This window comes from Salmo salar, chromosome ssa05 (assembly GCF_905237065.1).
Source record: "Salmo salar chromosome ssa05, Ssal_v3.1, whole genome shotgun sequence".
NCBI classification, from domain to species: Eukaryota; Metazoa; Chordata; class Actinopteri; order Salmoniformes; family Salmonidae; genus Salmo; species Salmo salar.
The window spans coordinates 69,629,796-69,644,756 of record NC_059446.1 but is presented as its reverse complement, the minus strand read 5'-3'; the positions used below and the strand labels follow the sequence as shown (position 1 = coordinate 69,644,756).

Genomic DNA, 14,961 nt, shown 5'->3' with positions numbered 1-14,961 from the left:
CTTGTCGGGATCTGCTCTCACATTCCTTTCTCGTTATCAAAGCAGGTTTCAAGAGCCATGTTTGTGTTTTCATCTACTATGTTTATAGCTATTCCACCCTCTTCTCCTGTCTAAGATACACAGATGTGCACGGCGGTACACACACACACACACACACACACATAGGTACACAAATGCTATGATAATTGCTTTTGATGGATCTCCAGTTAGTTTTTCATGTTTGCAATTTGACTCGTAATAATGTTGACCCTGCTGCTATCTTAGACCCAGTCTGTGTTGAAAAATAGATTTTATCCAAGAGATTTTAGGTTTAACCTGGATAAATCAGGTTTAAAAGAACAACAGAAACACACAGTAATAGTAATGCATTCTGGCAGACCAAACAAAACATGGATTTTTGTTTGGTTTGTGTTGTTAACAGAAAGTGTGAGTCACAAAGTTTGCCTCTGAAGCGTAGGATAGTGGCCAGCAAGTAAACATTTACGCTGGAAGTGTCACGACTTCCTCCGAAGTCAGTCCCTCTCCTTGTTCAGGCGATGTTCGGCGGTCGACGTTACCGGTCTTCTAGCCATCGCCGATCCACCTTTAATTTTCCATTTGTTTTGTCTTGTCTTCCCACACACCTGGTTTCAATTCCATCATTACATGTTGTGTATTTAACCCTCTGTTCCCCCCATGTCCTTGTCCGGAATTGTTTATTGTAGTGCTTGTGCACGTTATGCTGGTGTGTGACGGGTTTTACCCATTAATCATTTGTACGGTTTACGGTGGTTTTATTTATTAAACTGCACCGTTGTAAATCAGTTTTGCTCTCCTGTGCCTGACTTCTCTGCCGCCAGTACGCACCCCTTACAGGAAGCCAGGCAGTGAAGGCCACCACTTATCCCTCTTCTCTGCTTCACCAATCCCCTACTGCAAAAAGCACTTACAGTTGAAGTCGGAAGTTTACATACACCTTATCCAAATACATTTAAACTCAGTTTTCACAATTCCTGACATTTAATCCTAGTAAAAATTCCCTGTCTTAGGTCAGTTAGGATCACCATTTAATTTTAAGAATGTGAAATGTCAGAATAATAGTAAAGAGAATGATTTATTTCAGCTTTAATTTATTTTATCACATTCCTAGTGGGTCAGAAGTTTACATACACTCAATTAGTATTTGGTAACATTGCCTTTAAATTGTTTAACTTTGGTCAAACGTTTTGGGTAGCCTTCCACAAGCTTCCCACAATAAGTTGGGTGAATTTTGTCCCATTCCTCCTGACAGAGCTGGTGTAACAGAGTATGGTTTGTAGGCCTCCTTGCACGCACACACTTTTTCAGTTCTGACCACACATTTTCTATGGGATGGAGGTCAGGGTGTTGTGATGGCCACTTAAATATCTTGACTTTGTTGTCCTTAAGCCATTTTGCCTCAACTTTGGAAGTATGCTTGGGGTCATTGTCCATTTGGAAGAACCATTTGCGACCAAGCTTTAACTTCCTGACTGATATCTTGAGATGTTGCTTCAATATATCCACATAATTGTGGATAATTTTTCATCCTCATGATGCCATCTATTTTGTGAAGTCCAACTTGATGCTGCCACCCCCGCGCTTCATGGTTGGGATGGTGTTCTTCGGCTTGCAAGCCTCCCCCTTTTTCCTCCAAACATAACGATGATCATTATGGCCAAACAGTTCTATTTTTGTTTCATCCGACCAGAGGACATTTCTCCAACAACTATGATCTTTGTCCCCATGTGCAGTTGCAAACTGTAGTCTGGCTTTTTTATGGGTGGTTTTGGAGCAGTGGCTTCTTCCGTGCTGAGCAGCCTTTCAGGTTATGTCGATATGGGACTCGTTTTACTGTGGATATAGATACTTTTGTACCTGTTTCTTACAACATCTTCACAAGGTCCTTTGCTGCTGTTCTGGAATTGATTAACACACCAAAGTACGTTAATCTCTAGGAGACAGAACGCGTCTCCTTTCTGATCGATATGACGGCTACGTGGTCCCATGGTGTTTATACTTGCGTACTATTGTTTGTACAGATGAACGTGGTACCTTCAAGCGTTTGGAAATTGCTCTACTTTTGATTTTCCCATGGTGTCAAGCAAAGAGGCACTGAGTTTGAAGGTAGGCCTTGAAATACATCCACAGGTACACCTCCAATTGACTCAAATGATGTCCATTAGCCTATCAGAAACTTCTAAAGCCATGACATCATTTTCTGGAATTTTCCAAGCTGTTGAAAGGCACAGTCAACTTAGTGTATGTAAACTTCTGACCCACTGGAATTGTGATACAGTGAATTATAAGTGAAATAATCTGTCTGTAAAGAATTGTTGGAAAAATTACTTGTGTCATGCACAAAGTAGATGTCCCAACCCGACTTGCCAAAACTATAGTTTGTTAACAAGAAATTTGTGGAGTGGTTGAAAAACGAGTTTTAATGATTCCAACCTAAGTGTATGTAAACTTCCGACTTCTACTGTACACCTACAGTACTTTAGTGTTGTTGTTCATGGTAGTTTTAATAAAATAAACAAAGATCATATTCACTGTATACAATAGCACTATGGGCATCTTTATTTTTGAAGTTGAAGCACTGTTTCATGATTAAGTCTATAAATATGAACACAAGCTTCTTGATGATCTACATTAAAATGTGCTCACACATCCTTTTTAAACCAGGAAAAAAACGGTCGAAAAAATACTCCATGCAAGCAATAACTGTGTCTCGTTAGGGTTGAGTGGGGACTCAACCCTAACCATAAAAAGTAGCATACCATTTCAAGTATGTGTCCTTGTTTTCAATGAGAAGACAAGAAGAGCAACAATGACTGCAATGACCTCTCCCCTAAATCAGGTCACACTCCTAATAACAACCTCTGTGTTGAAGTGCATTGTTACTGAGTCACAGTTTGTTTCTGTTCCTCCTTGACTGGAAGGCCGTGTTTGGGTGAAGTGTCCTACACTATAGTAAACCCTGGATGTATTTGTAGAGGTCTGGCCAAGGAGAAAACAGGAAAACCACAAGCATTCTGCCAGTCAGTACTTTTTCTCACGTACTATACTGCAGCTCCTGGGTGTCTCTGGCTCCGGCTGAAGCAACAAAGGGCTCCAGCTAGCAAGTGTTGGCATAGCAAAACCGACAGTAACCCCCGACAACTCCCCCACAGAGATTTTACCTCTTACTACCCTTCCTCCCCCCTCTTCCCCCATCTTGGTGCTGGAACACAAACCATTCACCACAGGAGCCCTTTGGCAAAAGAAGGGGGGGAAAACAGTCTTTTATCAGGCGGCTTGTTATTGCAATTTATGAGCGAGCGAGACATGCACGTTCACGCCTCATGCATCACACAAAGACTCACACACTCTGCCACAGGTGAGGAATGGCTACTGTGTGATTAAGAGGTGCAAGACAATGGTCATCTCTGCATCATAATAGGGTTTCATATGGCTAAAGCCATCAGCACCAAATGGGCACCCTGCTGTGGGCAGCAGAGGGCTGGGTGTAAAGAGGGAAGTGCTGCAATGAGGAAAACATACATACCCCTCCAGCACTAATGAGAGGTTACTATAGTTCAGCAAACTGTAGTCCACTACCACGGAATGCTCCAACAAAGAGAATGACCTCCTAGACTTACTATTTTAAGAATAGTGCAAATAAGCCATAAGACTTTGCCAGACTTTGTAGTTCTTTGACTTGAAGTTACGTATAGGCTATTCCAGTACAGTAGAGGTTTGTTGACCCCAGCTTCTCTCTGTTGGAGACAGCACGGAGGAGCACTAATATAATGGACTTCTATCAGATTTACATAACAGGGGGCAAATATGATACTGTGCATGCTGTATCCCATGATAACACCGATAACACAGATCTGTGTGTGAGGTCAGTGAAGGGTAATGGCACTGAAAGTAGATCAGAGGGGAAGAAGCGCACATGTTATAGGCCTGATTTTTATATTTTATATTATGACATTGATAGGTGTCAACAAGGATTTCATCACACAGCTTTCATCTATTCAGAGAAGTCAGAACAGGGATGACTTCAAGGAAGGGAGGAGGGAAGGATGGAATGGGGCCCAAATACTTGCCTTGTCAAAAGACTAAGGGCTGGATTCAATCTGTATCGCAGAAGATCTGCTTTAAAATGCAAAGGTCATTGAATGCAGTCAACGCAACGATGGGAACACTGCCTTTAATTATCAGTCGCAGATTTTCAGTGCTATGGATTGAATAGAGCCCTAAATGGACTGGTCTGGTGGACTCAGAGACAGATCTGCACTGAGCACCAGAGTCAATGCAGTGCTGTTTAGTGATGCCACTGCAGAACTGTATCAATATCTTACCTCAGTAGTATAAGTATCTTGTGACCTAGTTTAATGGTCATAGTCCACTTTAGGTCTGTATCTCTGTGCATTCACAGTCTGATGATTTACAATGGATATTTTATGACGAATAAATATCACGTTATAAAACCTAAGGCAGGTTGAAAACCCCCCCAGATCAGACTGTGAATGACAGATCCAGTCAAATAAATACATTCCCACAAAATTTGATTAAATACGTGATCATGTGTGGTTTGAAACAAGACAGGACATGGACCATACCTCAGCTGGGCTCTCCAAAAAAGGGAGATGGGGGAGGGTTGGTTAATCTGGAGGAGTAGGTGGGAGTAGGCCACTCTTGGCAAGTGCTTCATTGTGCGATGCAGGGTCACCATAGGTCAGAAGTGGTGACTACTGATTATGTCAGCGTCCTGGGATATATAGAGGGACTCCGTCAGTCTGTCAGACACATTCGGGTTATTTTCTCTCTGAGACAGGAAAACAGGTAAGATGAACCTACTTTTCACTTGCATTTCAAGAGACTTCTTTTCATTGTTATTACTTCAAATGTCTATCTTTGTATGTTTTTGTTCTTATCTGAGCAAACACATAGGCCGGTATATCTGCAACTTTTGTTCATCAGTTTATTTACTCAAAATAAATGCACGAGAATGCAGTTGATTATTTCATACCCCAACCTTTCCATAAATCTATACCAGTCTCTCAAAATCTGTTTGCGACATTGTGGCGACATCTAGGTGTAGTTTATTCAAGCGGGAAAGACATCCAGTCTACCTTCTGTTTATGAGCGCCATCCAATGCTCAGGACAGATATTAATAGAAACAATTGTTATGTTAGTTTACTAATTTAATCAAATGCAGGTCGAGTTTAATCTAAAATGTAAGGCTATCAAAGTTTTTTTTTTCTTGCTCATGTAAAGTCACCAACCGAAGTTGTGTGTAGGCTAGAGAACGCAAAGGGAGCTGTCCACTGTTCTGACCGCACTAATATAACAGCTGTTGATAATTTATTACAACAATAACAATTGTTTAGGATGGCTTACATTTCACTTGTTTAGCATAGCTCCTGATGAATCCCTGACGGCATAATTCTACAATTTTGTTTTAACTCATAACTAACTCATATCATGCAAACCTTTTTATGATGGAGGGTATTAAAGGCAGGGTGTTTTGTTACTAAATTTGTCCTTCCTTTGCAGCCCACAGTCAAGATGAAACTGTCCATTGCCATTGCCGTGTTGATGCTTGTGTTCGCTGCACACACAGGTATGAAGCCCTACCCTATTAGGCAGCCATTACACTCTCACTCTATCTAATAATTTTATTGCTCATTCACCTCCCTCAATACTGGCGTCAATACTAATGCATTATCACTGGTGACACGTATGTGATGCTTCTCTCTCACACAAACACACAAACGCATGCATACACACATGCACATGTACATGTATGTACACAAACACACAGCCTCACACACACACAAATACACTTGATACTAGTCTATACAAATCCATTACTACTGAATGCGTAAGTCTGACCTCAAATACACATCAATACAAATGTATTATTATGAACAGACATGTACCATATCTCTCTCTCTCTCTCTCTCTCTCTCTCTCTCTCCACCTTTCTCTCTTCATGATGAAACCATCAGTCTACTAATTTTCCTGACTATTTCCCCTTCTCTATTCATAATTCTAACACTCTCCCCTTCTGTTCATAGTTCTAACACTCTCCCCTTCTGTTCATAGTTCTAACACTCTCCCCTTCTGTTCATAGTTCTAACACTCTCCCCTTCTGTTCATAGTTCTAACACTCTCCCCTTCTGTTCATAGTTCTAACCCTGCCTCCTTTCTCTCTCTCTCTCTACAGAGGCTCAGGAGTCTGAGAAGACCATTGAGGAGCGTTTCACCACCTTCAGCAATCAGATGAAGGAACTAACTGATGACCTAACCGTCAAGACCAAGGACATGTTTGAAAAGATCGGGGACAGCGAGTTCGCCATCAAGACCAAGTACACGCACACACACACACCCCCCAAAACATAACTCAACATGAAATGAATTGGAGATCTACATTCGTACTCTGAAATAATTAAAGAATGAAATGATTCACTGTGTGTCTGTCTCTCCGTCTCCAGGACCTGGTTCACTGAGCAGTTGGACAAGATGAAGGCCAAGGTTGACGAGACCTTCCCCAAGCAGTAGTAAGCCTGTACACCTCAGACCCTGCCTGTCTAAGACCCCCCACGCCCCCATCACACTTCTTGCTCTGTCTTGCCTGGTGATGCAGTTGCCGTGACGCTGACACCAAGGTTATATTCCCCCTCTGTGAAGAGACTGATGTCATCTCTGTGTAATTGTTATGGCTTGCTTTAATAAACATGGTTTGCTTTAATAACCTGAACAATAAAGATACCTTTGTGATAAAACTATATTTGTGGGTTGTTATATTATGCATTTGATTTGCTACAGTAAGAAGTCAACCTGTTCATTTTTAAAGAGGCCAATGAGTCCAGGCAATGACAAGTTAGAAGTTACTCTGAACAATGAGTTTGATTGGCAATGATTTTTATTTGACAAGTGTCTCTTCAAATAATATATGGGGGGCACATCAATCAATAAAATGTATTTATAAAACTCTTTTTACATCAGCCGATGTCACAAAGTGCTGTACAGAAACCCAGCCTAAAACCCCAAACAGCAAGCAACGCAGATGTAGAAACACGGTTTTATAAGGATATAAAGACATGAAGACCTGTACACATAATACAGACAGTATGCATAACATGTATAAAAAAAACTGCACAAAGACCAAACATTCAATTCGTCTCTGTTTATGATGCATTGTGGGACAGGTGTATGATGTTAATGTGGTCAACGTGAATGGTCAGCTGACCAGTATGTCACATGGGTTAAAAACACCATGGTGGCCAGAAAAATAATCAGTGCATTCTGACTGAAAGATACTATACTTAAAAGCAGTCTGCAACACATGTCATTTCACATTTTGCCCAGACACTTCTCTAACTGAGATTCAGCAGTAAGACAAGTGTCTGCCAATGGCCACTTTCTTCCATTCAACATGTTGGTTGTGTGCAGCCTTGAAAGTATCTCTATGAACAATGTTCAATCTCTTGAAACTTCATGTTCCTGTGCTAAGATATGCTTCCCCTTAAAAACATACAAACTTGTGTCACAATCACAAATGGACTCTGGATTTATGCTGTTATTGAGCTCTCCTTGACAATGAACACTCTGTAATGCAATACAAAGACATACTTTGATGCTCTGGATATAATGTATCACTCTGGATATCCACACATCAATAGCTTTACTGAGAGATACTAACCCGGTCAAATCATTCTGCAGAATGAATAAATAGCAGAGAGTGTTCTGTGAGAGATAGTGGTCTATCCATCTATGTCAATAGCAGACACCAAAGGGCAATTGGGAGCACTACACTTGCTGCTGGTCCTCCATTTCACAAGGCCCGGGCTAAAGTCACTGTTTATCCTGAGTTAATGATTACTATGCTGTCCCTGTTTACTGGAATCTGCTCCTGTGTTTGACCAGAGGTCAAGGGTCAGACGGTAGGGGGGTTAGAGGGGGTCCAGGGGGCAAGAGGGTTGTGCACCCCACCAGGGAATACTCATATTTTCTGGTGGAGTGTCATGATATCTGCTCTCTGTACCCTCTTCTCACAACAACCAACTATTGTGCTGTGTCTGTCGACAGGACCAGAGGTGAAGAGGTGAATGGACAAAGGGCATCTATGGAAAAGCAATAGTAGGAAAACAAGATTTGAAAATGACATCCACAGTTGGTCATGTATCAGTGTGACATTCAGCATTATGCCTGAAACTGATGTGTTGCAGAGAGAGAGAGAGAGAGAGAGAGAGAGAGAGAGAGAGAGAGAGAGAGAGAGAGAGAGCGAGAGAGAGAGATATTTTGAAAGGTATTTTAAAGTGTACTCCTCTCTTGAGTTCCGCTGACTGAGACATTGGGACTAGTCCAAAACAGTACTTTATTTCATTGACCTGCTGTCTTTTTAATAAATATACCTGGAGCACAGAGATATAAAGACTTTTCCTGGTCTGAATACTTACTGGCCAACATGTCCACTCGTCTTTAATAAAGGAACTTTGGGCAGCTATCCAGAAAATGTTGAAATTTAAAAGATTATGAGAGATTAATGTGACCTTTTGGAAAATGATGAAAGGATGAAAGTTTAACATGAGAGGCTTTTTTAAATGTGTTGCTAGGAGTTAGTGTTCCTTTTTTAAATGTGTTGCTAGGAGTTAGTGTTCCTTTTGGGCACAAGTTGATACTGCAGCAGCTGACACAAGTCATTTATCTTATTTCAAGATATTTTTCAAGATATTTTGTGTTAACCATTTTTTTTTAATCTGCCGATGATGTTAGATAATTTAGATTGGTAAAAAAAATATATATATAATCTAAAGGGAATTATCATGAAATATAAGATATTTCGGCTTGCTTACGTTTCAGTTTTTGCAGTATACCCTGAAAAATCTTTTCTCAGAACTTGAATAAATAAAGAGTATCGAACCACTGGACTACCTACGACCGACTCACTGATCATCTAAGCCAATCCAATCAGTCCACCACTTCCCACCCAAAAAGAGACCATCGGTCAGTGGTCACCAAAACAAGAACGTACACATGCAACCAAGAAAAAGCGCTGTGAGAAGTCCCCTAATTCAAATAAAGTGACTTGATTCCACCAAACAGATTGGACAGTACTGAGAACAAACACTAAGGTAAAACGCTCCCTAAAATGCTCTTTCACTTACTTTGAATTGTGTATCAACCAGCTGTTTTTATACTGGAGGCCAGCTGTTATGAGTAATACTGTTGATTACAGAAATATATATATACATATCAGTGATATATCATTTGAATGTATGATTAGTTTTGTTTGGGGTGATGAAAAATGTAATGTACTGTTTATTGAATAATTTCGTTGTATGTAATATCAATTTTCTAAGTGAGATGTGTATTTTAGCCAAGTCTTCCCTCTCATTCTGTTTCTATGACAGATGCAAGGGAAACTGATGCTAGCTGCTCTCGTCTTGCTCATTCAAGGTGTGGCCATGCATTTCTTTTGTTTTACTGTCTATCTAGTCTATCCTCCATTGAACTGTTGACACGGACTGGTAGTCTGTTACCTACTGTAACCTACTGTAACCTACTGTAACCTCTCTCCTCCATAGCATATGTGTCCATAGCGGCCCCAGGGGACTCTGACTCTGAGGGGGTTCTGCAGCGGGCAACAGAGGCATACAGGTACAAACAGACACACAGTCACCATGGCCGACCATGCCGTTTTAAGGATAAAGGTCAACGGAGTGCACTCACTGGATGCTGCTTCCAACGGATTTATTCTTGTGTGTGTGTCTTACAGGGCAGCCAAAGTTAAAGCCCAGAGAATAAGAGAGGTGGTGCAGGCCTTTGCTGGTGCGTACTACGAAGACCACATCAAACCAGTGGCTGATCCCTACATGGACTGGGCCTCAGCCTCCACCAGTTCCTTCTGGGACAGAGTCAAGGAGAAGATGGACCAGTACAGACCCATCTAATAGCACCTGAATCTAAGGCAGACGAACACTCACCCAGCTCACTGCCAGCACATATACTCATGCAAGGTGGTACTAGGACTGATTCTATGTTCATATGCACTAGGGATTACAACTAGGACATTTGTGTTACAATGTTTTAGAAGAGCGTGTGAATAATGCAGTATGATTTGGCCGGTGAATGAGGCCGGTGAACCTCAGCACAAGGGTTGTGATAGTATTAAAACTGCCATAGAGTGTATCAGTAATCATACCGTTATGGCTCACATATTGCATCTGAGTGAGTCAATTAACTATTGTGAACCACCAAAATGAATTAAAACTAAATAAAATAAAAACATTTAATTGTACCATTATAGTGTTGTGCCTTTTCATAAACTTTCCCTTGAAACGGTCTACACTCCTCGCATTCATCAATCTCTGAACTGAATGAAGTACAAAGCTGAGAGAGACTGAGAATAGATTTTAGAATGGCAGAGAGAGGAAGAGAGAAAGCAACAGGGAATGACAGAGGGAGAGAAAGAATGAGTCAGAAAGAAAGAGACAGACAGACAGACAGACAGAGACATCAGTGATGGGAGTGACATCTACAGACTGTGCTGAAATCGGAGTGTTATCTAGGTGAGAGTTGACAGTTGAGATACAAGGTTCAGCAGGTGTGTCTGGTTGGAGAGGAGATGTGTGTGACCTGCAGGCCGTTTCTCTCGGGTCTTTCTGTGTGGACTGCAGACATCGATCCTGGAACACCGTCAACACACTCAGGGCCCTGTTTAATTCAGTCAAAACCATAATCTGGCTAACTGGGATACATGAAACACGTTCAAATAGACAGTGAGAATGGACCTTAGCCTGAATAAGCCATTGAGATGATTTTTGTTAGACATCGTGAAGAGTGTTTTGTTGTTGAGTTCGTGAATTCTGAATGTGTGCAAGAATACAGATTTTCAATGAGTTACATAGAGGCAGTCAAACATACTGGTTTATGCTGCAGAAAATGTTGACAAATAAATTATGGAAAACTTTCAGACACAGTTATAATGCTTAACAAGATCCTTCATTCAAACAAAAATCTATTTCATGCACTGATATGCAAACGTTTTTGAGGAGAATTTAGGCTTTCCTACATATGCAGAATAGGGCATTGCAGCATAACTAGATTTCAGAAACCAATCCAAGTGATAATCTGGATGCATTGCATCACCTGTCTCAAGTGCAATGGACTTTGTGTAGGCGAACGAGTGTGTGGATGTTTGTCCTATAGGTGCAGTGGGTTCTGGTGTGTCTGGTGCGTGGGTGTGTGTGCGTGCGAGTGTGCGTGTGTTTGTGTAGGTGTTTGTGTGCGTGCGTACCTGTGTGCATACTCATTAGATGACGTTTGTTTACTCTCCTCACTATATCATGGTGTCTACTTGTCCAGATTGCTTTACAGACAACTCAGCCACCAAAGGAGACTGTCATTTAATTCACTGGGATCTGTACACAGACTACAACAGGTTGTCTTTTTCTCTCTCTCTTCTCATCTTTTATACATATATTATTTCAATGCTCTAGTCATCTCAAAAAATAGAAATGTATTAATGTATAAATGATTTATTTTCTCATGTATTTTAAGATGCATCTTTCTTTCCTATCAGTTATAAACAGCTCAACAGTTTCATTGATGCCTGATTAGAATGGTGTGATTTCTAGTCTAATAAATAGACAGGCATTGCATATAAATTCCTAATGTGTTTGTCTTTTTCTTTCAGAAATGAACGGAAAATTGGCATTAGCCTTAGTGCTTGCACTCCAAGGTAAGACCTAGAACCCACAACACACACCCTGCAGAACTCAAACCAGATTTGTGTTTTTTCATCAGAAATGAAGGCTTATAGGTACCTTCATGTGCGTGTAAAATAGTGTTTACTGTTCTCAGATGATTAATTCATAGATTTTAGATGTGTATGAAAATGTTAGTTTTTTGGCAAAAACGCTGTTTATCCATTGTTTAGCTGGAATGGAAGGTTCGTATCCCGTATATTTTACTGTGATATGTGATTGTCTCACCTAGTTAGCTTAAGATGGATAAGAGCATCTGCTAAATGACAAAAATGTGAAATATAAAGGTTTTACATACAGATCTCATATTACTGTGTTGAATATTTTTTTGTAAAAAAATAATTACCGTATATTGATGTCACAAATGTATCATTTGTACAGTTATTTATAAAAAAATGTAGCTATTTGGCACATTTGACTGTAAAACCTAGCAGTAATACAACTTCTTTCTGTGAGAGAGGCGGATATATAGCATTTTGCAAAAAAAAAACGTGATTGTCTCTGAAATGAAACCCTCGTGATATTTTAAAGAAAGACATGGCTGTCATTGAACAACCCCATGCCATGATTACATAGTGACAAGAACTATCTCTTCCATAATGTCTTTAAACAATAAAGGAAAATGTACCAACATTTATGAAAATGGATATATATCGTTCATTCCAGCCATTTATACAATAGAAGGTAATAGCTACCTTTGACCTGCAGCTGTGAACATGTCAGTGACAGTGAGAAAATTTGTCAGCAACAGGAATGCATAGCACAGTTAGTTGTATGTTTATCTGAGAGGTGATAGGCTTTGAACTGTGATGGACTTGTGGAGGTGATAGACCAACCACGTTGAGCAGTGACTGCTACACAATCTGCAGGGATAAGAGAGACCTCAGATGTCAGGTTGAAATAGATTATTTCAGCCGAGTTTACTCATCATGAGAGCGATCAAACCAAGTGACCGAACTACCTCCATTACACAGACACTAAATCAACCTTACTCACACAAACTGCCTGGTTATGTGAAGCATTTTAGTATATTAGGGCTATTTTGTGGCTATAGTTAGTCCAGTGGTTTTAGATACTCTATAACAGTAGTCAATCAAGTCAATCAAGTGCAATGAATTAATAAATACTATCTCTTCCCTGTCTCCCCTCCAGTCTCTGTGTGCCTGTGTGAAGTACCAGAGCCAGACAAGGAGCTGGTGGAGAAGTATGAGGCCATGAAGTCTGTGTTCTACAAGAGGCTGATGAACGCCTACAGCAAGGTGCAGGCTGCTGTGGGGCCTATGACTGAGAGCCTGGGCCAGGGCCAGGGCCAGGCTGCCAAAGACTACATCGAGGAGCTGCAGGGCAACCCCAAATTCCTGAGCGCTGTCAAGATCGGATCGTGAGTGCCCCACCACGACACAACCAAGTTAACTTGCATTGAGTCAGTCTGTCGGTGTCCTTCTGTTGTCCTGCTTGTTTGTCTGTCTATCCGTCTGTCTGATTTACTGTCAGTTCTTCTGTCTATCTGTCCATAACTTTGAAATAGGATTTCAAATGATTATAGGATCTTAGATGCTGGCCCTTCATGCCTATCAACATGTTACCTAGATATTTTTTATTTATTGTTATTATTATTTATTATTTATTTTATTTGTAAGTCGCTCTGGATAAGAGCGTCTGCTAAATGACTTAAATGTAAATGTAAATGTAATGTAAATGTATATTTTATCATTCTTTACTAAACGTTAACCACTGGACACATCAGAACTTAAAATACAATTGAAGGTATTTCAATTACATTTTACTACATTTCAAAACAAGTATTCAGATCATCTTTATTGAAAAAAACAAGTAGTTGGAAATACACTTGGAAATACACTGGCTCAGACACACTCCCATGCATTTAACCCAGGTATTTGAAATACTTTCAAATACAATTTGGAAGACTATTTGTTTTAGTTTTCTCAAATAACCATTCAAATACTCAAATAAAAGTACTTGTTTTGGGCTGTGTATTTCAGAATACTCAAACACACAGACATAAAAATAAAAATACTAAAATACACATGTATTTGAACCCAAGTCTGGGACACATAGGATGGCTGTTAACCTATGACACACTGACATCTCCTCCTGTCTCTGTGTGTATGTTGTCCAGTGGTCTGGTCCAGGAAGCAGCACCCTTGGTGGACAAGGCCCGTATGGCCGGCCTGGGTCTGTACGGACACTATGTGCGCCCCCATGTCGGCACCTACCTGGACGAGGCCATCACCTCCATCAAGGGTTACCTCGACAAAGTCCTGCCTGCCGAGGATTGAGCCCTAGATAGCCTCCGTCGCATCGGACCACCCCACACGCTTGTACCTATCCACACAGGGCTCCGCTTTAGCTGTGCTTCTGATAAATGTATTAAATGCTAGAGGGGGAAATACCTGAAGGTGATTGAGAAGAGAAATGCACAATGCAAAACACATCCCCTCCCGTTTTCTATGTCAACACTTTCCTAGACATGACTGTTCAAGGGAAACAAAGGTCAAAGCATGGTAGATAGGAAGATTGACATCTCGCAAGAGCTTTAACATTCATTCAACATTGTGCATGTATATAACTACGTGTTTGATACTCTAACAGGAGTTTGTGTGTGTGTGTGTGTGTGTGTGTGTTTGTGCTCAATAAAGATCTGAAAGTTGAAACTCTCGACTGATACTTGTGCATCATGTTTAATTAGGGTATTTGGTGCAGAAACAATTTTACTCATTCATATGAATAATAATATCATGAACCAGATGTTTCTTTAAATACCACAAGTGAGAAATGTTGATCAAACTGCTTAATTGTTTAATTATTAAGAAGTTATGGATAGCACTTTATTTTAGGGTAAAGAAATTATGTACTTATTATTATTATTCATTATTTAAGAGTTACTTGGTAAAATGGTAAATACACAATAACAACCTATAAAAACATATGTTTCTTTGGAATTCATTAAAACAAGCACCATTTGGTACCAAGTGGTTAAAGCTGCATTCTGATATTTTAACACACACGACAAAACTGTAGCCCGTCACTTGTTTTGATTGAGAACAGAACAGGACAGAACAGAGGAGAGCAGAACAGAACAGGCCAGAACAGATGAGAACAGGACAGAACATGACAGAACAGAGGAGAACTATAGAGAACATGACAGAACAGATGAGAACAGGACAGATGCGAACAGGA

General features: G+C 40.4%; 2 protein-coding genes and 1 long non-coding RNA gene across 4 annotated transcripts; all 3 read left to right on the top strand.

Annotated features, from left to right (window-relative positions):
- Positions 1-4,538: 4,538 nt before the first annotated feature.
- On the top strand, positions 4,539-6,777 carry LOC100196333 (Apolipoprotein C-I). 2 transcript variants are annotated; one of them, XM_014201564.2, is made up of 4 exons: positions 4,539-4,827; positions 5,543-5,609; positions 6,216-6,357; positions 6,484-6,777. In XM_014201564.2, the coding sequence occupies exons 2-4, from the start codon at positions 5,555-5,557 to the stop codon at positions 6,548-6,550; spliced, it is 264 nt and encodes an 87-aa protein (XP_014057039.1). In that variant the 5' UTR covers positions 4,539-4,827; positions 5,543-5,554; the 3' UTR covers positions 6,551-6,777.
- Positions 6,778-8,876: 2,099 nt separating this feature from the next.
- Positions 8,877-10,292, top strand: LOC106605688 (uncharacterized). Its single transcript, XR_001328920.2, has 4 exons — positions 8,877-9,126; positions 9,406-9,451; positions 9,580-9,652; positions 9,771-10,292. It is a non-coding gene; the product is annotated as an uncharacterized lncRNA (long non-coding RNA).
- Positions 10,293-11,240: 948 nt separating this feature from the next.
- On the top strand, positions 11,241-14,435 carry LOC106605687 (uncharacterized). The gene is made up of 4 exons (XM_014201577.2): positions 11,241-11,434; positions 11,691-11,735; positions 12,913-13,141; positions 13,901-14,435. Exons 1-4 carry the CDS (start codon positions 11,311-11,313, stop codon positions 14,058-14,060), a joined length of 558 nt encoding a protein of 185 aa, XP_014057052.2. The 5' UTR covers positions 11,241-11,310; the 3' UTR covers positions 14,061-14,435.
- Positions 14,436-14,961: the final 526 nt, after the last annotated feature.

Coding starts and splice junctions, on each gene's coding strand:
- LOC100196333 (XM_014201564.2), top strand. CDS start 5,555: ATGAAACTGTCCATTGCCATTGCCGTGTTGATGCTTGTGTTCGCTGCA. Junction 5,610..6,215: donor TGTGTTCGCTGCACACACAG/GTATGAAGCCCT, acceptor CTCTCTCTACAG/AGGCTCAGGAGTCTGAGAAG. Junction 6,358..6,483: donor GAGTTCGCCATCAAGACCAA/GTACACGCACAC, acceptor CTCCGTCTCCAG/GACCTGGTTCACTGAGCAGT.
- LOC106605687 (XM_014201577.2), top strand. CDS start 11,311: ATGACGTTTGTTTACTCTCCTCACTATATCATGGTGTCTACTTGTCCA. Junction 11,435..11,690: donor TCTGTACACAGACTACAACA/GGTTGTCTTTTT, acceptor TTTTTCTTTCAG/AAATGAACGGAAAATTGGCA. Junction 13,142..13,900: donor AGCGCTGTCAAGATCGGATC/GTGAGTGCCCCA, acceptor TATGTTGTCCAG/TGGTCTGGTCCAGGAAGCAG.